Raw genomic sequence first — 22,217 nt, 5'->3', positions numbered from 1 at the left:
GCAGTTCCCAATTGGGTCATAATCGGGGAAACGGAATCATAACGCACCGAGTATATGGGCCAAGTGAGCGTGATGTCGATGCAATTTGTGCATTGTTATGTTTCTGGGAATATCTGTTGTGCACACACACGCTCGCCTGCCAATTGTTTTTATTTTTCTGTCAATTTTCGCATTTTACAGAAAATGTTATAATCCCAGCGCCCAAACGAACAAACACAACGATCGATCCCAGTTTTAATTAATGCCGAAGCAACCATTTTTAATGTGACATTTGAACATGTTTGTGGTGAGGTTGGAAATGCAGGAAAATTTTATTTAATTGCAATTGGGGGTAGAACTGCTCCAATGCTTAGAGTATCTGCCTTTAAGGATTGGTAATGAATGGACAAAATTCATAAAAGAAAGAAATACAACCGATGCAGTTTTGCCAATTTATTTTTGGATTTCTGTTTCTGTTTTTTGCATAAATTTTAATGCATCGCCTGACTAAATATTTATGCTATCCACAACGCCCCATTGCACATTTTGGTATGAAAATGCGAGAGCAGGGGTCGATGGGGTCATTCCATTGGTTTCGCTTGCCTGGACCGTTCCCTCTGATGGCCTTCTCGTTATATTTATGAAATTGCCCAACTCGGACTATCAAATGTCCACGAAAGGCAAAAAGCGTTTTAAACGAATTCAGAGCGACTTTCAAATGAACTTTTTCCTGAAAAAATCATGAAAGCAATATAAATATATGTATATTCCGTAGTTTTTACTCAACAAAGACAATTGAGTCAAAGTTTCAATGAAATGGTAAAGCTTAATAAAAGAGAATAATATTGTTTATTGTAATATAACATGGTTATATTTTTCTGCATTAAGGTGAAAACCAACAAAAATTCAGTGAAAACGGAGACAGTTTTTGTTTTAATATGAACCAATATCAACTTATGTTAAAATTAATATACACCTTGTTAAAGAAAAAAGTTTGTTTCCTTCTATCATCTTGTGTTCTTTTGTACATATTTCAAGTTAATGCTATTAAATAGTAATACCCACACGTTCCACGCATTTGGGGTTCATCCTGGCAATTGGGTCGATGACCTAGGTAAATTCAAGTGGCAAATCGGGGGACAAAGCCCAGAACAGGTGCATTTCCCCCATTTTTGTGCGCATTCGGTGCCGTTAAAATTTGTTTTGGTTTACATTATTTATGCTTTTAGCAAATGAGTCCAACTCCAGTTGGGGGCCCATGCGAAAAGGGGATTTGCACATGGCGAAGGGTTGCAAATTGGTGCTGCTTATCTGGCAATAGAACCCAACCGAATCGGCCTACAGTTCCACACAAAATCATAATGAGCAATTATTATTTAGCAACATGCCTCATTTAAGTTTATAACGTATTTAGACCTTAGTCAGTTATGGGCATAAAACAATCGTCCATTCTGTATTTACAGTTGGTTGGAGCAATTTTAATTTAAGATTTGAAGCCCCATAATAGCTAAAATGAACCAAACAAATCGGTTTTTTTTTGTATCCACGGTAGCCCATTTTTCACCTCTATAAAATTTGGCCAGTTGCCCTTCAACATTAGTTTGGAAATTGGGAATAACAAAACGTTGACAAATATAACAAAAATAAGTGCTGAATAATAAAGTGAATAGAATGTGAAATTCGATGCGACATGCAAACAATAAAATTGCTATAAACAACAATACAAACATTTGCACCGGCAAAAAAAAATTGTTATTAACACAAATAGAAAGTAAACAAAAACAAGGGCCTACAAAAAGGGGAGGAGGATACGCCAAATCCGAGCGTGTTTGTTTTGTGTCTATATTTGTGTGTGTGGGACAACTGGGCGAAAAATAAGCAACAAAAAATAAATTTGCATAATGAGGCTATTATAATTTCAATTAAAATTTCTCTTTACAGCAGGATTTTTTTGGCTATGGCAACTCCGGTACATGACTAACGACCACAGCACTACAACAAAAATGTGTACTGGGTCCCCTTACAGAAACAGCCGACAATATCAACAACCAACACCAATCGCTTTAATTACATTATAAAATATGCAAACAATGATAATAATAACAAAAAACTACTGGAATGTGTGTTAGTAGAGAAATAATAACAAATTGCTTTGGACAGATATATTTTTTTGGAAGGATTCACCGTGTCAAGGGAAGGATTAGGCATTAATTTAAGACAAGTTTGATTAATTCATTGTTGAATATTTTATAATTTAAAATAGGTGTCGATTAGGTGTTACAAGCCAGCAAACTTGTCAGCAGCTGCATCAGGTAATATTTTAAGTCAACGCGGCGTATGAGTAATATTGTTCAGAGTTTGCGGTAAACGCTTTATGGTCGAAAGAAAACTCACTAATCTAATAAAAAGATGACATTTAAATAAGAAACATTACTATATTAATCCAACGAAAGTTTTTCATTCTTAAATAAAAAATACAATACAAAAATGCTACATTTTCTTAAACAATTAATTTCATTTTTCTCAGCCCTCTGGCAAAACATAAACGTCTGCTACTCCACTGGTCTGCCATACTTCGAAGCCTGCCAGTGTCAATGCAGGCGAGTGTCATAAATTTTGCATGCAAGCCGCCAACAAACCAGACGACGAAGATGCTGTCCCCGCGTTCCAACCCAAACCCCAATCCCACTGCAAATACGCCGCATAAATTTCGTTCCAATAAATTTAAATTAGCAGGATGTCAGGAAAGGACACTGGAACAGTACAGTTACACGAGACTGGGCCGCCAAGTCTGGTGCACATAGTATTTATGGCACCATTCTAGGCGGATGGTGGTGAAAAGCGGGGATAAGGGGTCAGAAAATGTGACAGTGTAATGAGTGTGGTACTGCGGCCTGTGTCGCCTCACCTAAGCACATTATTCCGTTGCTAATTGGAGTTGTCTTCGAACGGATAACTTATAGGTGCACTGGGAGAACAAGAAATCTCTGAAATTGATCCCTCAAGACTTGTCTTATCACTGCAAATATCTAAAGAAATCAGCTTTGAAAAAGAAAAACGTTCCTAAAAATATAGCAGCTATTTTTGTCTAAAACGACATCCATCATATATGAATGTGATTTAGCTTTTGTTTAAGATCGTAAATGGTAAATAAAAGGTCTTGAGCGTTGCTTTCGAGTTCATTGCTGCAGTTTGTGACTGAGTTCAAATGGTTTCAACCCCACCAGAGTCATCAATATAAACCTACCACAACCACAGGCAACTAATGACTAACTGCATAAGTAAAACCAGTTGTAAGGTTGGGTAGAAACGAATCCTTAAGCATCCTTTTCTAATTGTAAGCTATGAGACAAGAGTTTGCATTTATAAATATACAGTAAAATATAATTAAGGAAATATTGTGAGAATACTCTACGGCTCTCTGCGGCTATCGCAATTTTTCAAGCTTTCTTAAAAATAGTTTCGAGCAACCCACAATGCTAAAATATTAATACCATAAATTCCAATAATAGTTGGCAGAATGCAACATTATATGGCATACCCTTTTACAGGATATAATGTACTAAACATGTAGCAAGAATCCCCTTTGGCTGCAACCGCCCACAGGCCAGGAAAATAGTCCCAAATGTCCATGGACCGAAGCCAGACCAGCGCAGCAGTTTATCATTGTGAGAAAGGATCCCCAGTCTATTTCGCCCCACACCATGCTGGCTTCCCAGCTGCCGAATCAGCAGTGAAGGACATCGATGTCAGCAACAGGAACAAAGGCTGACCTCCGCCAGCAGCCATTCCATTCCATTTATAAACCACCAAAACTAGACGATGACGACAACGACGAGCTTTGACCAGAATGCGGAGAAAGACACTGGGGAAGGGTAGGATCGGGCAAATGCAAGAAAATGCCACAAAACTGTTTGGTTTCGTCTCCATTCCCTTGCAGTTTCCTTCCATGCATTTGCAGCCGAGTCCCCCAAAATCAGAAACAAGAAAAACAACGGCCCAAGTCTTGACAGCTGACATCGGAGGCGGAAAACGAGACGCAGGCGAATATATTCAGGGTCCATTGTTTGTCCTTCATTCGGAGGAATCTGTATGGGACAGATGGAAAGTAAAAGTTTGTAACTGTATATATGCGTGCCTGGAATTCTGCCACGCCTACTACACTTTCCTTGAAGTGTAAAGAATTTCAATAATTTTAATTCAATTATATATTAAACTCCAAAAGTGCATTCAGAAAGAAAAGTTTTAATTTAGTAGACAAATTTAGAGGACACAACAAACTTAAATAAATTATTATCCTTCAGTTTCAAAATTTGTTGTGCCACTTTTGTTGTGCCATTTTATAACTTTGACTTAGTTTACATATGATTATACCTTGTTAAACCATGTAATTTCTCAGTTGGTTTCATCTGCCATGCATGATTATAAATATGCATTTGTTTCAAGGATATGTATTTCGACCTGACCTAGTCCACGTCCTGCCCACAAGATCTGAGGGCAGCAAAGCATGAAATTTCAATTTAACCCATTAATAAACCCAGCTGAAAATTTCCAGCGAATGCAATCAAAAACAGAGAGGGAGAAGAAGAAAGGAAGACACAAAAATAGACAATAGTCAAAGGCAGCAGCAGCAGCAGGAAGGGGGAGTCCCTTCGACTATCCTTTTTGCACCAAGCCTCGTTCCTATGGGCAACTCTTTGGTTAGTCATCTCTTGAAGCGGCAGTGGCCAAAAAACAACTTTGGACTACATTTCACAAAAGAACCACTCACACACACAAATGGCAGAAGATATAGAGCGAGCCACGCCCACAATTTAGACAATTTCACACAACAGAATGGGCGTTATAGGGAGTGGGAGTGGCAAGGGGCATGGGGTAAGGGAGGGCAACACTTCCGTTTCCGCTAGCTTGCACTGATTGTTTTATATCCTGTCAGAGGACACGCCGTTGCCGAAATTCACAAACTTGTTTTGCGCTTTCTTGGCGACTTGACTAAGGAGCGAGTCAGATGCACCGAAAGTAATTTTTTTAAAGGAAGTGTGGCAAATCAAAGGCGTGTCAATGAAAAGTCTGATTTTAAAATGCAATTTTTTATCAATAAAAAGGATGAAAAAATGAAAACTCACTTTTAATTAAAATAAACTCATTCGTTCTTTGTAGTGTAAAAGTATGTTACCAGTGGGTTAGACGGTTACTGCTAGTTTGAGGTCCCTCGGCTGTCGTTGCATTGCTGCGGCATTTGAATGCGGTCCTCGTCCACTGGCGTCCTGCGAGAGCTCCCAGCATCCTTGCATATTTAATCAAAGTGAATTACAAATGCCACCAGACAATGACAGTGGGAACTTGGCAAATGACGATGAAGTTGACGCCCACTACGCCCCGTCCTTATCAATTTGAAAGTGTTATATATAACACCAGAACCAGCGCCGGGATAATGTTTCATTGTTGGCCAAACTGGCTAAGAAGGGGGGCTCTCGGGGCACTCTAGCTTGTAATTTGCGTTGGTAAGATCAAAAAGCCTTCAGTTAATAACAAGACGAGCAGTCCATTATTTAGCCATTGATGGGGAGCGAGTACTTGGCGAGTCCTTCCATCTTAAGAAATCCGCCATCCTTCTTCAAAAGTTAATTTATTTCTTTTTATCCTCAGCTTCTTCCTGAAAACACGAACAAAAAATGTTGAAAAAAAGAATAAAAGCTGACTTTATGGCTTGAACCTTTTTTCCTCCTGAACAGGAGAAGTGACTCTTAACTCTTTTTACCTTTTAACCCAATCTGAGGCCCTAGGGCGACAGTTTCATAATTACTCATTTCGCTTTTTAACCAAATTACGTTGTGAGAAATGGCAAAACTGAATGCGAAACCGTTTTCTGTTTTTATAGTAACCTTTCTGATTTTATTTTCAGAAGCGCGTACTTAATTTAACCTTTTTGTTCGAGGGTTGATAAGATTTTCAATTGTTTTTGAGGTTTTTTTTTTGTATTTTTTTATAACATCTTTAATTAAATTATTACATCTTTAATTAAATTAAATTAAAATTTTAAAGAACTGCCTAGGAATTGGTGTTTTAAAAAAAGGGGTTCCAAATAAGAAAGGTAAGCTTTCATAGAAATCATTCATAGAATCATTTACCAATAAACAACTCATTAATGGCTACTTTTATTAAAAACATGAAGTTTTAAAAAAAAAGTCAAGCACGTGCACAATTATATCATATAAAAAAACCTCTTGACGAGGTAAAGTACCGGTGACGAACCTGCATGCGAAACCCAAAATATCTGATATCAATTTTAGTGACGAAAATATGCTATATAGGTGTACAAAATTGCATATAAAAAATATTCTTGTTCGGCACGTGACTGATTTGTTTTTGTTTTTCTTGCACGTGCCGAACAAGAATATTTTTTATATGCAATTTTGTACACCTATATAGCATATTTTCGTCACTAAAATTGATATCAGATATTTTGGGTTTCGCATGCAGGTTCGTCACCGGTACTTTACCTCGTCAAGAGGTTTTTTTATATGATATCAGTTGTTTTTTTGTATATATTGATCTTCAATTATTTAAAACAGAACGCATAATATATAGAATATATGTATATGGAAGTAACCTCTGGACAGGCGATTCACATAGTTAGCAATACTTTAATTGTAAGGATAAACATCAAAACTCTTTTTTTCTTAACTCTATAGATTTTGACATTCAAGAAGGTGGAATAATTAAAAACCTTTCCAAAGACGTAAAGAATTTTTCGATAGCTTCAGTGGCTCTGAAGTTATACGTATTTTTAATTTACAAAGGTTTTGGAATTTGGTTAGTTTAAAAATTTTAATTAAAAATTTGCTCAAAAATGTATTTAAAATCCAAAATTGTTTCATAGTTGTGGGAAACCAAATTGTTTTAACAAATTAACAGATGAGAGGCCTATCCTTATGAGATTTCCACTATATAATAAATTATAAAAAAAAAACTAGAAAGGAAAGCTAACTTCAAGCGGAGCCGAATTTGATATACCCTTGCAGTTAAGCAGAAGCTTATATTATTATTATATATATCGGATCCTATAGAGTTGTCCGATCCTTATGAGAATTTCACCATCAACAAAATTTCTAATAAAAATATTGGAAACAGCCCCAAGCATCTTTAAAAATAGAATGGTTGTGCCATTTCCGATCTTTCAGTTATATGGCAGGTATAGGATATAGTTGGCCGATTCTTATGAAACATAGGATTAGATTGCCCAAAACGGAAACCATAGATAGTCCCATCCTATCCTAATAAAATTTTGCAAATCGGATAAGATTGTCCAAAATGCAATCTGTACTAAGTTCCATCCTTCTAACTTATAAAAAAAAACCAAGTTATGGCATATCCGATCAATCATATAATAAACATGTATTATATCTAAAATAAATGCGCAAAGATAAAAAATTAAAAAAAAACTGGAAATTTCGTTTTTCCAGTTTTTCTAGTTAAACCAATTCTTGAATGTAACAATTTATTTTGGGTGTGCGATATAAAATAATAAATATTAGAAAAGTATTGGCGGAGTTGGTTTGCCTGGTTTTTTTTTTAGCTTTTAATCCATGATTTGACCGAAACACGTAATTTAAGTAAATTTATATGCATTATATGCTCAGTGGGGGCATATGCATATAAAGCTTTCTACTCATAAAATTTTGCATTCTTCTTATTAACACATCAAAATTTGCCATCAAGCAACGAAGTTCGAGATTAGCCGAGTGGAGAGCGTTGTTGTTTCTAACACGGTAGGGCCTGAGTTCTAATCCTAGTTGAGGCAAAATGCTTATGTTTTACTTTTTTTAAGCTCTTTTTTATTATACCCTTGCAGAGGGTATTATAATTTTGGTCAAAAGTGTGCAACGCAGTGAAGGAGACATCTCCGACCCTATAAAGTATATATATTCTTGATCAGGATCACCTCCTGAGTCGATATGAGCATGTCCGTCTGTCCGTCTGTCCGTCTGTCTGTCTGTCTGTCTGTCTGTCTGTCTGTTTCTACGCAAACTAGTCTCTCAGTTTTAAAGCTATCGAGTTGAAACTTTGCACACATCCTTCTTTCCTTTGCAGGCAGTACATAAATCGGAACGGCCGGGATCGGCCGTCTATATCCTATAGCTGTCATATAACTGATTGATCGGAAATGCCATAACTTCGTTGTTTTTTAAGATAGAGGGTTGGGACTTTCCACACATGTTATGTTTGACCAACATATCTTATGTGCAAAATTTCATAAGGATCGGCCGACTATATCCTTTAGCTGTCATACAACGATCGGAATTGGCAAACTTTGGTGTTTTTTAAGTAAGAAAGATGGGACTTGGTACAGATTACTCTTTGGGCAAAATAATTCAATATGTTCAATGTTGGTCAAATATAACATGTGTGGAAAGTGCCAACCCTCTATCTTAAAAAACCCCAAAGTTATGGCATTTCCGATCAATCAGCTATATGGCAGCTATAGGATATAGTGGACCGATCCCGGCCGTTCCGACTTATGTATATACTGCCTGCAAAGGAAAGAAGGGTGTGTGCAAAGTTTCAACTCGATAGCTTTAAAACTGAGAGACTAGTTTGCGTAGAAACCGACAGACAGACAGACAGACAGACAGACAGACAGACAGACAGACGGACAGACGGACATGCTCATATCGACTCAGGAGGTGATCCTGATCAAGAATATATATACTTTATAGGGTCGGAAATGTCTCCTTCACTGCGTTGCACACTTTTGACCAAAATTATAATACCCTCTGCAAGGGTATAAAAATATAGACAAACAGACCCACTGGCTTCATTTTGAAAAAACTGTAAAAATCAAATTTCTTGAATAACTTCTGAAAGAAATGTCGGACCGGGTCGGTTGAAGTACCAATCTTCTGAGTCTTCTCATTAAGACATGAGACACTGAAACACAAAGCAGAATTACAACAAAAGTTGCCATCAAGCAACACAGTTCTAGGTTAGTCGAGTGGAGAGCGTCGTGGTTCCTAACACAGAGGGCCTGGGTTCGAGTCCAAGTTGAGTCAATGTTTACGTTTTGCTTTTCAAGCCCTTTTTTATTTGGATTTTATTTTTTAATAAATAAACTAAAATCTGAAAAGATATACATACTCCATATTTTTTAGGGTATTGACCAAATATAAGCAGACTCCAAAAAGCAAAGATGCCAATCAAATACATACACATGTACATATAAGTAAATGCAAGCTTCACAAGAGGCTGGACAAAATGGGTAGCTGCACTTACAGGACTATATCTTGAGTTAACGGATTTTGCCAGATATAAGCGATATATCGAAAGTTGCGTCATCTCAAAAGCTATCTACACGTGCAATAAAAAAAAAGGATCAGTCGAGTCAATTTTGAAAAATAATTTTTTTTCTAAAAAAAAAAGTTTATTTTCAGTGTATTTTTGTTTTTTTTACTATATAGACGTTTGGTCTCAAAGAAAGTGAAATTGATATTTAAAAAACCATTTCAACGGTGTAAAGCTTTTTTTAATATCTTTCTTAATTATAAAGTTATGAATTTTTTCATTAACAAAGTTTTTTTAATTTTTTGACGTAAGCTAAAGGTATTTCAAAAAGTTGTAGAACAATAGTTGCTCATATGATAGTAACAAACATTTTCCAATTTTTTTCAGGATTTTTAAGATAAAAATAGTGCAAACAGACAAACCGACAAACCGACGCAAACTGGCTTCATTTTGAAGAAGAAGAAAAAATCGAATTTTTTGAATAACTTCTGAATGAAATGTCGGATCGGGTCGATTGAGGTACCAATCGACGCGTATTAAGCTCTAGAATGCGAATATATAAAAATATTCTATATGGGGACTAAAATGTGTCCACCAGCCCCACTTTAGTGATAAAATTTTTTTTTACTTTCACCCTAATTTCTCCCAAACCAAATAACTTTTGGAATATGTTTCGACAAAAATTATCTAATTGAAACAATACCTTTCGATTGGTATATCATTCATTTAGATCGGTTGCCTACAGAAAATTTTTAATTCTTCGGCTATATATAGAGTTTCCTCGCGCACGCCTAGGCATGCAGATCGTCACCTCGTGGACTTCCGTCCACAGTGATTCATTTTTCTTTACAAAATAAAATTCCTCAAGAAAAATGAAAAAAGGAAAGACCATTTTCCCTAGATACCGCCCACTTAGAACCAACCATTACCAACAAGGCGGGCATACTTTTTGACGCATAAAAATTTGTCTGCATTTCAAATTCAAAATAGTTAAGGCCACAAGTGTAGGACAAATCCCTTTGGGCCAATAAGCAAGCCAGGCAAAAAAAAGAAACAAATGTGATCCCAAGAAATGAAACTTTCAAGCCGGACCCAACGAAAAATATTGCTATGCAGTGCGGTGGGTGGGTTCTTTTATGGACTTTGATTTTATGACTACTGCATATTAGGGAAAACATGAAGGTAGGGCTTTGGCGCCTGCTCGTGGAAAACCCGCTGCTGAAAATTTTCCCATTTCCATTCCGGGCTGTCAGCTGCTGCGGCACTTTCAATTAACCCTTTTGACATTGAATTCACTTGATACCGGAGGAGCTGCTCCCATAGGCTTAAATCAAGATTAGAATTCTTGAAATTTAAGACCACATCCCACTCCCTTAAGAAACCGACCCTCTCTGCAGTATAATTTAATAAGCCCTCATGTAACCAGCTTGTGGGGCTCGGCTTCTCCTCTCTCCGAATCGGATGCCTCTGTTTTAAGGCTATAATTTACAATGTTTCGGCTCGTCTTGACTTTGCATAACCCTTCGGGTTCCGAGGAAAGGAAAAAAATTAGCATTTCTCCGCCGTCGCTTACGATTTTCGGTGAGCATTTTTTAACTGGAAATTAAAGTGCGCGCAAGTGTAATTAAGTAGCTGCTCAAGTTATACGAGCAATCCCTTTCTTGGCCATTTCTCACCAGGCCAGTCGACTGTAAATGGGTTAAACTCTTGGGATTTATGACAATTTTTTAATTAGTTGACTGTGCCGCCCCTCGCCTTTTGCTGGCAACAAAATTAATCAAAATCGTTTATGCGTGAATACATAATTTTGAATGCCCCCTTGATTGCTTACTAAAGCTTTATTTCTATTTGGCAAAAATTTCGGTATTCATATGAAAATTTCATAACTTTGACAGATTTGTTTGCAATTTTCTCCATAAAAGTTTAAACATTTCATTACAGTTTCTCAAAACTTTTGACGAATATTTTGCGCACTCAAACTCCTAGCCAGTGATCGAAAATTGACAATACGTCGAAAAAGTTTGCAACAATCAAACATAATTATCACAAAAGTTACCAAATGTCATTTTGAATTCGGTAAAATTTGGTTCGATAAATTCATTCAAAAATTGTGACTGTTTAAAAATAATGTTCCTTTGTTGCGTTCATGAATAAATTGTAATACATATACAAAAATTTTAAAAAATTTAAAGAGATTTAAAATACCAAGCCTTATTTCCGTTTGATTTGAATTACAGACATCTACTAACTTAAGGTAGAATCATAAACAAAACTTCTCTAAGTTTTAATAAACTGCTCTATGTTTGGTTTTCGTCACTTTCATACCCCAAGAAAGCTCTCGATATTGTATACATTTTCATAGAAAATTCTTTTGGCTTGTGATAAACAAATAGTTTAATAAGCACAGTACAAAATTAATTATAAAAAAGAGACACAAAAATGTTCAAAACTTGCACTTTAATTTAAATTTTTTTCATTCGTTCGTTATAAGAGTGAACATTAATTTTTGTGTGGATAGTCACTTGAAAGTACTTTTTATTTTTAAGCTACGATATCACTTCGAAGAACATTTTATCGTACTAAAATTGTAAGACCCATTTCTGGATTCACTCTAAGTTTGAACTATTTGGTATGTTCAATAAAGCCAGTTATAAACAGACAAAAAAATATTAAAAAGTTTTCAAATCTGCTTCTGACGGGCACACTGCAAGGTCGTCGATTCTCCATTGAGTTTCATTTAAAATATATATCGATCAAATGGACTTTACAGTGCAAGTTTGGCGGGTAATTTTAATTCAAATATTAACATTAATGTGCGACATGCTGGGCCATTAAGAGATGAATTTCATTTCACGACCCATTAATGATATTACCGAAGTCCAGTTCGGTAGCTACTGCCTGAACTATAACCCCCATAGTTAATGAGTAATAGCTCGCTATGTGACAGATCTCAAAGATAAGTCTGAAAATCTGACTTTTTGAGCCACATGCGAGAGCAGTGAGTGGAGCGTTAAAAAGCGTAATTACACACAACCGGCGAAACAGCTGTCTTCGGTCTGTGTTCAGAGCTCTCCGCTTATCAGTCCCGATGTTCTACTTCCCCGGCCATATGTTTCGCACCGCCAACAACAACATCAACTCAGCGTCGATAAGCGGCGAGCGTGATTAAAACCGCAACTGAATTGGGGCTGCTGTGGGGCTTGCTTGCACCGCTCCGCCACTCGAACTGATAGATCCGATTCTACGTTCTCGGTGTTCCAGTGCCCAGTCAGTTGTTCCTCGTCGATCGCCACCGGCGGAAGTGTTGGCGATCGCAATCGGACATCGGATCGAAATCTATATACTGACTGGATCAAATTGAATAGAGGAGGAGGAAGTACCACGCACTGACCATGGAGATCAAAGTGGGCGTGGGCGATCTGCTCAAAATGGGCACCAAGTAGGTGTTATTAGAGAAAACTCACCCCCTTGTGAGAAACTGATAGTAGAGTGCGTGACAGCTATTTTTAAATTTACTTTTCATTCGATAAGATTTGTTTAAAGATTATAGTAATCACAAATAATTTTCTGTTTAAGTCACTATTATTTGTGTTCAATTTTACTTTGACATTGACACTTTGATTTATCGTTTCGTATGTCGTATCGTTTTAAAATTTAATAAATATTGAATGAGTTATACTTAATACGTTCCTCTGAGACAATTTTCACTGTACTCAATTGATGCCTTAGAGTACACATCTTCCTTTGATAAGATAAGAACAGTTCATTAATAACCTCGTACATTTTTCACTCAATCGCAACTGTTGAACTTAAAAACACTGAGCAAAATTTAGTAACTTAATGTGAATGCAATTTTGCAGTTCAAACTTACTTGAAAGTTTATTTTAAGAATAGATAATATTTGTGGTACAAAAGGTAATATCTCTAAAAAAATAAGCATTAATAACCATATATAGATATATTATTTTATTCACCGTAAAACTAATAATTGGGTTTTCCCACAGACTGATTGGCCACAAGATAGTCCAGTACCGCCTGGGCACCAAGCAAACTAAGGTGGTCTGCACCCGGGATGGACAGGTGCGAGGCGTTCGTCGCCGGACTCTTTATGATGAAGAACTGTATTACTCCTTCGAGGGCATCCCTTTTGCCCAACCCCCGGTGGGAGAATTGCGCTTCCGGGCGCCCCAGTTGCCACGACCCTGGACGGGAGTGAGGGACTGCACCTTTCCAAGAGCCAAGCCCATGCAGAAGCACTTCGTCCTAAGCATCGTCGAGGGCAACGAGGATTGCTTGTACTTGAATGTGTACTCAAAACGTCTAAAATCGGATAAACCCCTGCCAGTCATCGTTTGGATATATGGAGGCGGATTTCAGTTCGGCGAAGCTAGCCGGGACTTGTACAGTCCGGATTACTTTATGAAGCACGACGTGGTTGTGGTCACATTCAACTACAGAGTGGGTGTTCTAGGTATGTAGTTTCCCCTAAAAACTAAAAACATACAATAAGATAAATTAGTAGGCTATCCCAGCTGCTTGTGATTATTTCGGTAACAATCTTAACATACTTCTGAGGTCTTAGGTCAGTTACTTAGAAATTGAAAAACACATTTATTATTTTTATAATTTTTTAAAATTCTTAAGCTACGAGTGAGGTCAGTTATATCGCTTTTGAGAAATAAAGTTTTTTAAATATGGAAAAGTGTGAGATCATCCTCAAAAACTTGGATGAGTGACACCAAATAAATATACTAAAATTACACGATGCGATAACATGTCATTCCAATTGCAATACGGAACAATTCGCACACTATGATTAAATTGCACATTAATTCCACCTTTCTGGTTATAATGCCTGTAATATAAGCTATTTTTCACTTAATCTATTATTAATTATTAAAACGGGTTTAATATCTTTCCGCTATATATAAGCATATAAAAGTTTTCGTTTCAATTTCGTTTAAATATCATAAGTGAAACCTGGAATGTCTAATTCATTTATATTTATTTTCAGGATTCCTGAGTCTTTTGGATCGCGACTTGGATGTCCCAGGAAATGCCGGCCTTAAGGATCAGGTAATGGCTCTGCGCTGGATCAGTCAAAACATCTCCCAATTCAACGGGGATCCCCAAAACATCACGTTGATGGGTGAGAGTGCGGGTGCTGCCTCCGTCCATGCGATGATGACCACGGAGCAGACGAGGGGTCTCTTCCACAAGGCCATCATGCAGTCGGGATCGATGTACTGTGAATGGGCGAATGAACCAAGAGGCCGGTGGGCATTCCGACTGGCGTGCCTACTCGGGTACGAGGGCAGCGAGAACGAGAAAGAGGTCTTTCGGTTCCTTCAAAAGGCTTCCGCCTCCGAAATGGCCAGCCAGAGCCTATGTCTCATCTCAGAGGAGGAACGACGAAACTATGTGCTCTTCCCATTTACCCCGGTGGTGGAACCCTACCTTACCAATGATTGTGTCTTTCCCCGATCATATCGGGAGATTCTACCAGCTGCATGGGGCAATGACTTGCCTCTGATCTTGGGCGCCAACTCCTTCGAGGGTCTCTTCTCCTACCAGGCCATCTTGCACGACGAGGAGCACATGCTGAGTGCCTTCGAGGCACTCATTCCTCACGACATCAGGGAAAGGCGTTCCCAGACGGAACTCAAGGATCTTATGCGCCAGTTCAAGATAGACAACTTCGATGACGCCACCAGAGGACGCATGGAGTTCAATGAGTGCCTGCAGATCCTTTCAATAAAACACTTCTGGCATGGTACTCACCGTACCGTCCTGGCTCGTCATCGCTACAACCCCAATACGCCAACCTTTTTGTACCGCTTTGATATGGACTCGCCGCACTTTAACCACTTCCGGCAACTGTTGTGCGGCAAGCATGTCCGCGGAGTGTGCCACGCAGACGATGTGTCCTATCTCTTTTACCACATCCTGGCATCCAAGATAGAAAAGTCCTCGATAGAGTACCAGACGATCGAGCGGATGGTGGACATGTGGATCTCCTTCGCCCGTAATGATAATCCCAACTGTCCACAAATTGCCCCCATTACGTGGGATGCCCTTGAAGCTGAGGGTCCCCAAAAATGCCTTAACATTGGAAAAACCCTGCACTTTATTGACTTGCCAGAATCAAAACAGATTCGCTTTTGGGATAGGCTTTACGATAAACACGACTTGGTCTAAACAAAAACCCCACTTTTTAGTCATTATACCAAAGGAAACTATAAGCTTTAACAGGTCTTGCTAGAAGATAATTAAATGGGAAAAATTTTACAATTTATAAGCAATAAAAAAAAATTATATACGTAAAATAACATTTCCTGATGGTTTTATCTTACTATAGTATATAAATAAACTGGTTTAAATGCAATTATTTTGAATTAAAATTAATGCAATTTGTCAGTGCCAGGTAGATTTCTATAAAGGCGCCTTAAACTTGAACCTCATGGTGACTAGGTGCTTGTTTTTTCCATTTTGAGATAAGTGGCAGCGGTAATTAAGGTAATCATTTTGATTAAATGGGCCAGTAACGGTGAGTTTCAAAAAAATTAATAGACAAAGGTCGAATTCTAATATAGCACAAATTTTAATCAAAAGAATTTTGGTTTATCCAAAATCACTGTCCATATATTACATATTTTGTAGTTCTAATACAATTATAATATTCTTTCTGAGAATAAAGCAGCATCCCTAAAAATAGAAATGTTTTCAGCGAGTTTATTTTAGGGGGCGACTTAAAAAAATACTACTATCACTGAGCTCTATATTAATAAGCGAACTAAAAATAAAAAAGGTCAAAACAAATAGAAATTAAAATAACACATTTTTTGGGATTTTTTTTGTTTTATTTGGGTACATTTAAAAATACATTATACTAGGCGTTTATATTTTAAACTATAAATTTTGTACAAGTCAAAGATATAAAAGATGCAAAAATTTACCTTAAATATATGTAGAAAATATTCGCTCTTTGGTTTCTGTAATGCATTAAGTATCTACGAGTTTATGTAAATGTAATGACTAGAAAAGGGTCCCTTTGGGGTAAAAACTATCCCACACGGTCAGCGAATCAAACTCTGGCAATTCCCGCATTTCTAAATTATGGCTTATATTGAAACACTTCTCCGTGCCATTTTCTTTTGCTCCAATGGGTTCCCAAGTGGTGGACTTGATTTCCGGACAGTTGGGATCGCCATTGGCGGCGAATGATGTCCACATGCCCACCATCCTCTCAATGGTTTTGTACTCCATTGATGACTTCTCCAGCTTGGAGGCAATAATATTGTAGAACTGGTAGGATAATTCATCGGCATGAGACACTCCCCGGACTTGATCACCGCACACTAATCCGCGGAATTGGTTGAAATACGGTGAATCAAAGTCGAAGCGGTACAAATATGTGGGCTTCCCAGCAGCATAGGTCTGACGAGCGAGAACCAATCGGTGCAGATCGTGCCAGATTTGGCGATGGGAAAATATATTTAAAGCCTCGAAGAAGTCCATCGATTCCTGAAGCTCGTTGTTGAAGTAGACCTTCTTGAGGCGACGCACAAGAAGATCCCGCTCCTCCTGGCTGCTGGCTTCGCTCACTTCCCTGGGGAGGATGTTGTGGAAGTTTTTCAAGGCCCAGGGGTCCTTCTTTACCACTTGATAGGAGAACAGCCCTTCAAATGAGTTCCCGCCCATTATGATGGGTATATCGTTACCCCAAGCGGTGGCCAACATTTCCTTATGTTTTTTCGGTACAACACAATGATCGCTCTCGTAGGGTTCTACCACAGGACCGAAAGCAAAGAGAGTAAAGTTTCGCATCTCGTCCTGCGTAATAATGTCTTGGTCGATATTCGCTATCTGTCGGCCGGAAGCTTTGTTCAGGAAACTCAGCACGTCGGCATCCTTTTCGCTGCCCTTATAGCCCATGCCCCGGGCCAGCCGGAAGGCCCACTTGCGATCCGGACTGTCCGCCCATTCACTCAGGGCACATCCGGATTGCATGATGGCCTTGTGGAAAAGCCCACGCGTCTGCTCCGTGGTCATCATTACGTGGACGGAAGCAGCTCCGGCACTCTCCCCCATGATGGTGATGTTGTTGGGATCACCATTAAAGTTGGCAATGTTCTGGCTGATCCAACGTAAAGCTTGAACCTGATCCTTAAGTCCAGCGTTACCAGGGACGTCCAGCTGAGGATCCTTAAGGCTAAGGAAGCCTGCAAGATAAGATATTCAAACGATAGACAAAGTACGTAATGAAAGCTTACATCTAGTTTGTGATGATAACATAACAAAATATTAAACTAGGACGCATTGATTGCAATTTTGCGCTTTTATCAGCTTACTTAATTATTCAGCAATCAAAAAATTTATTAAATTTCCGCGTAGTTGCTGTTGAGATTTGGTTTGCAAATTGTGTTATAAAATGAATATATTCTAAATAAATCGTTATCAAATCACTCCATATTTTTCCCAGCTCTTATCGTCTGGGGAATGAAGCTACAACCAAGTGTTAGAAGTGAACTGGTATAATTAAAATGCACTTAAAATGTACCAAATCTTATGTTAAAGGTATTAGGGTACTTACCCAAGGCACCCAGTCGGTAGTTGATGCAGACAAAGACCACTGGCTGCTTCATGAAGTAGTCTGGACTGTATATGTCCCTTGAGGCCTCGCCCTTCTGAAAACCCCCACCGTATATCCAAACAATAACAGGCAGGGGCTCTTTCGTTTCAAGGTCCTTCACGTAGATATTAAGGTGCAAACAGTCCTCGCTGCCTTCCACGATACTGAGAAGAATGTTGCGTTGCAAGGGCTTTGCCCGGTAGGTTGTGCAGTCCAGGACTCCCTGCCATGGCTCCGGCGGCTGGGGGGCACGGAACCGGAGCTCTCCCACCGGTGGCTTTGCGTATGGTATTCCCTCGAAGGCGAAGTACAACTCCCCGTCGTACACAGTCTTCCTCTGGAGTCCTCGCACCTGGCCGAACTTAGTGTCCAGCACGAGGGTGTTACCTGTGGACAGGCGATACTGCTGCAGCTTGTGGCCCACCAACCTGGAGGAGAGATTACGGATCAGAGTGGTTACCTGACACCCAGACTGTCGGCGGCAAGCGATAAGGGTGGATAAGGCTGTAGGGTGGGTCGGGCCAGGTCCGAAGTCAACGATGACCGGATCCTGACCTTAGCACCGTACTTTTGGACCCCTGTTTAGTACTTACTTGGCACCCATCTTGATCAATTTTGGCCATCCAACTTGAAATTCCATGTTTTTATTGTTTGTTTTGTCTTTAGAATGATGTTTATTTCTGATGTATTCCCAGTTTGAAAAGGAGAAATCGAGTGTTTTTAGGAATAGATCCCAAATATTTTCCAAATTGTACCCAATGAGCTTTACCGTGCGACTGATCGCAATCTTGAGCGCACTGCCCCTTAAATCAGGAGCGTCGTCGCCGCCGCACGTGAAAGTTTATGTACATATATTCGGCTTTTTGCGAAATGTTCGTTATCTGACCTAAACAGCGAGTGCCATGAAAATATAAACAATTCAAATTGGATTGGGAGTGCATATACACTTGTTGCATATTACTCGCAATTATTTCTTTCTTAATAGATGATTAAAATAAATTTTTCACTAGCGTTTCATAATTTTGTAACTAATAATAATTTAAATATTACGAATATTTTTATTTTCTAAAAAAAGGACTATTCAAAATACATTCCTAATATAATATAAGGGTCCCCCCAAGGAGTATTTAGTGCAAAAACGAACTTATTTCGTACTGTTTTCGTGGAAACACTATTGCTATTTATCTTTTAGAACATAATTAATATTTAAGTGCGATATTTAATGAATGTTTGTAAATATTTTTTTATTCTTATATCTTTTTTAATTCTTTTATAGAAAATAAACAAATACGTTGTGATATTTCTATTTAGATTTGATGTGAACTATTGTGATCATAAAAATTGTATTTTTATATCTTTTTTGTGAGCTATTTTTATGACCGAATCTGTTTTCCTGGGGGGTGTGCACTACTTTCCTCCTATCCATTCATCAATTATAGTAAGCAAAGTGCGCAATGAAAAAATAATTGCACCCACCAAGAGCTTTAACATCATAGCACCGTAAAGCTTTTGATTATTTTTTCAAAATGTCTCAATAACATAAAACTGGAGTATCTCACCCAGTAGCAAATAGCGCTTGCATATAATATATATAAAGCTTATATTAATGCTTTAAATTTAATAATTCACTTAAAATATACATTTTAATATAACTTTATATACTGAAAATTTAAAATGATAGAGCCATCTACAGTAATTCAAATAGTTAACATGCACTTAACATTGAGTGATGCAGCCCTGGTTTTTCGCTGTTAAGAGATCGTCGCCAAAATTGTCGTTGAGCTTTTTTCGATAACAACAAAATTGATAATAACAATACAAAATGCAGGGGCATGAAAACAATGAAACTAAAACTTAAAAAAGCACACCCTCGGTGACAGAAAAAGCAACGGAGGCAATTTTAAAATCAGCTGTCTCAGAAATTTTGTCGTTTCAGTTGGTTTTGGCGTCACCTTGATTGCACGTCAAAAAGTGCTTTAAATGGTTCTCCAGATAAAAAGCGCGGATTGTGCGGGCATTTGATCGTTGGAGATGGCGCTAGCAGGTTACAGGAATCAAGGGTTGTCCGATGGAGACCTTGGCGCCCGGGTGGAAACAAGCACGGGGCCGGTGCACGGCCGTTCCTGCACAGGGATCTATGGAGACGAGTACGTTAGCTTCGAGGGAATCCCCTACGCCCAGCCGCCTGTGGGGCCTCTCAGGTTTAAGGCTCCCCAGCCAGTGGAGCCCTGGACCTCGCCCCTGGACTGCTCTAAAACGGGCAACAAACCACTGCAATTTAACCAATATACGAAAACGTTAGTCGGCTCCGAGGACTGCCTGTACCTGAACGTCTACGTCAAGGAGGTAATTCTGTCCGATATATATTTAGTGTTAAAACTTGATTTTCCAAACAAAAAAATCTGAAAACTTTATCAAGAACTGAGTCATATCATTACCCTATCCACTGCCCTCAGGGCCTAAAAGCTTTAACCCAGCCATAAAAATAATTTATCAAAATATAACTTAACATTATGACTGGTATTTGTTGTAGAAATATAAACTTAAACATACACAATAAACATTGCATTATTTAAAAAAAGGTGAAAAAAAATTTAAAAGTAACAGTTGTTAGTTATTACTTTTCTTAATGAAACTTAGTTCTAGGTCTATAGTAAAAAATTTAATTTCATTATTATATTTTCAGCTTAACTCGGCGACTCCCCTGCCCATGGTTGTCTACTTCTTTGGAGGTGGCTTCGAAAAGGGCGATCCCACAAAGGATCTACACAGCCCCGACTACTTCATGATGCGAAACATGATCGTAGTTACGGTGTCCTATCGAGTGGGTCCACTAGGTTTCCTGAGCCTCAACGATCCAGCCGTGGGAGTGCCCGGTAATGCCGGACTTAAAGATCAGCTTTTAGCCATGAAATGGATATCCCAAAATGCGGCCGCCTTCAACGGGGACCCTAAAAACATAACCGCCTTCGGGGAAAGTGCCGGTGCCGCTTCCGTCCATTATTTAATGCTGAATCCTCAAGCGGAGGGACTCTTCCAGAAGGCCATCTTGCAGTCAGGCAATGTCCTATGTCCCTGGGCTCTATGTCCACTGGAGAATTTGCCGCACCGTCTGGCGTCCCATTTGGGAATGGAAAGTGCGGAGCATGTAACTGACGCCATGGTGCTGGACTACCTGCAGAACCTTCCTGGAGAGGACTTGGTTACGCCCTATCTGCTCAGTCCGTCTGACCACCTCAACGACTGCGTCTTTCAGTTCGGGCCAAAAGTTGAGCCGTACAAAACGGAACACTGCGTCCTGCCAAAGCATCCAAAGGAACTTCTTAGCACGGCATGGGGCAATCGCATTCCAGTGCTGATGAGCGGCACCTCCTTCGAGGGATTGCTTATGTACGCTCGTGTCTCGATAGCTCCATACTTGCTTACTACCCTAAAAACTGAACCGGAACACATGCTTCCACTGGACTTAAAGCAAAATATGCCTCAGGCCTTGGCTCGTAACTTGGGGCAGCGTCTGCAGGAAATGCATTTCGGGGACACAGATATATCGATGTCGCCAGAGGCAGTTGTGGCCTATTGCGAGGTAACATGATATAGTTTATCAATTTTTGAATTCATACTGAGTTAATAATCATTTAGTACGCCAGTTACAAGGTCTTTTGGCTTCCCATTCTCCGGGTTGTAAGGTCGCGACTTAAAAATTCAAGGGCGCCTACTTACCTGTACCGCTTCGATTTTGATTCCCCCACTTTTAATCACCAGCGCTTACAGTACTGCGGGGACAAGTTGCGAGGAGTGGCTCATGTGGACGACCACTCGTACCTGTGGTACGGGGAATTCTCCTGGAAGCTGGACAGAAACACACCCGAGTTCCTGACCATCGAGCGCATGATCGATATGCTGTTCACCTTTGCCAGTGCCGGAAATCCGAACTGCGACCGAATCAAGGATCAACTTCCTCGCACCAAAGAGTGGAAACCTTTGGACAGAAATTCAGCTCTGGAGTGTCTAAACATTTCTAATAGCATTAAAGTGATGGAACTGCCGGAACTCCAGAAGCTGAAAGTCTGGGAGAGCGTTTGCCATTCCAAATAGTCAAGAGCTAAATTTTTAGTGAAGAAAATTTAAAGTTTTTATATATTGAACTTGAGGCAGAAATATCATTTCGAAAGAGCAGACTCTATAAGAACAAACGTCATTGGGCTTTTACAAACATATGTATATTTAGATAATTTTTATACAAATTAGATATTATATACACAATAAGCAGCAATGCAACAATTAGAATATTTTTACTGTGTTCAAAAATGGTGCTGGCATATAG

At 38.9% G+C, this 22,217-nt stretch overlaps 3 protein-coding genes across 5 annotated transcripts; 2 read left to right on the top strand and 1 right to left on the bottom strand.

Annotated features, from left to right (window-relative positions):
* The first annotated feature begins 12,515 nt into the window (after positions 1-12,515).
* Positions 12,516-15,590, top strand: LOC6500076 (esterase B1). Its single transcript, XM_001953232.4, has 3 exons — positions 12,516-12,700; positions 13,266-13,732; positions 14,276-15,590. Exons 1-3 carry the CDS (start codon positions 12,654-12,656, stop codon positions 15,457-15,459), a joined length of 1,698 nt encoding a protein of 565 aa, XP_001953267.1. The 5' UTR covers positions 12,516-12,653; the 3' UTR covers positions 15,460-15,590.
* Positions 15,591-16,141: 551 nt separating this feature from the next.
* LOC6500461 (esterase B1) lies at positions 16,142-18,669 on the bottom strand. Of its 2 annotated transcripts, XM_001953231.4 has the most exons (3): positions 18,487-18,669; positions 17,855-18,321; positions 16,142-17,483 (listed from the first exon to the last, which is right to left on the bottom strand). In XM_001953231.4, the coding sequence occupies exons 1-3, from the start codon at positions 18,531-18,533 to the stop codon at positions 16,297-16,299; spliced, it is 1,701 nt and encodes a 566-aa protein (XP_001953266.1). In that variant the 5' UTR covers positions 18,534-18,669; the 3' UTR covers positions 16,142-16,296. The 2 variants fall into 2 exon arrangements, with proteins under 2 accessions (XP_001953266.1, XP_014766568.1); XM_014911082.3 differs by lacking the exons at positions 17,855-18,321; positions 18,487-18,669 and adding an exon at positions 17,535-17,668.
* A 1,049-nt stretch (positions 18,670-19,718) lies between these two features.
* Positions 19,719-22,180, top strand: LOC6500077 (esterase B1). 2 transcript variants are annotated; one of them, XM_014910888.3, is made up of 3 exons: positions 19,719-20,239; positions 20,580-21,476; positions 21,541-22,115. In XM_014910888.3, the coding sequence occupies exons 1-3, from the start codon at positions 19,925-19,927 to the stop codon at positions 21,589-21,591; spliced, it is 1,263 nt and encodes a 420-aa protein (XP_014766374.1). In that variant the 5' UTR covers positions 19,719-19,924; the 3' UTR covers positions 21,592-22,115. The 2 variants fall into 2 exon arrangements, with proteins under 2 accessions (XP_014766374.1, XP_001953265.1); XM_001953230.4 differs by having other exon boundaries at positions 19,724-20,239; positions 21,533-22,180.
* Positions 22,181-22,217: the final 37 nt, after the last annotated feature.

The sequence above is a fragment of the Drosophila ananassae genome, chromosome 2L, assembly GCF_017639315.1.
Source record: "Drosophila ananassae strain 14024-0371.13 chromosome 2L, ASM1763931v2, whole genome shotgun sequence".
Taxonomy (NCBI): domain Eukaryota; kingdom Metazoa; phylum Arthropoda; class Insecta; order Diptera; family Drosophilidae; genus Drosophila; species Drosophila ananassae.
This window is presented reverse-complemented; position numbering and strand designations above follow the sequence as displayed.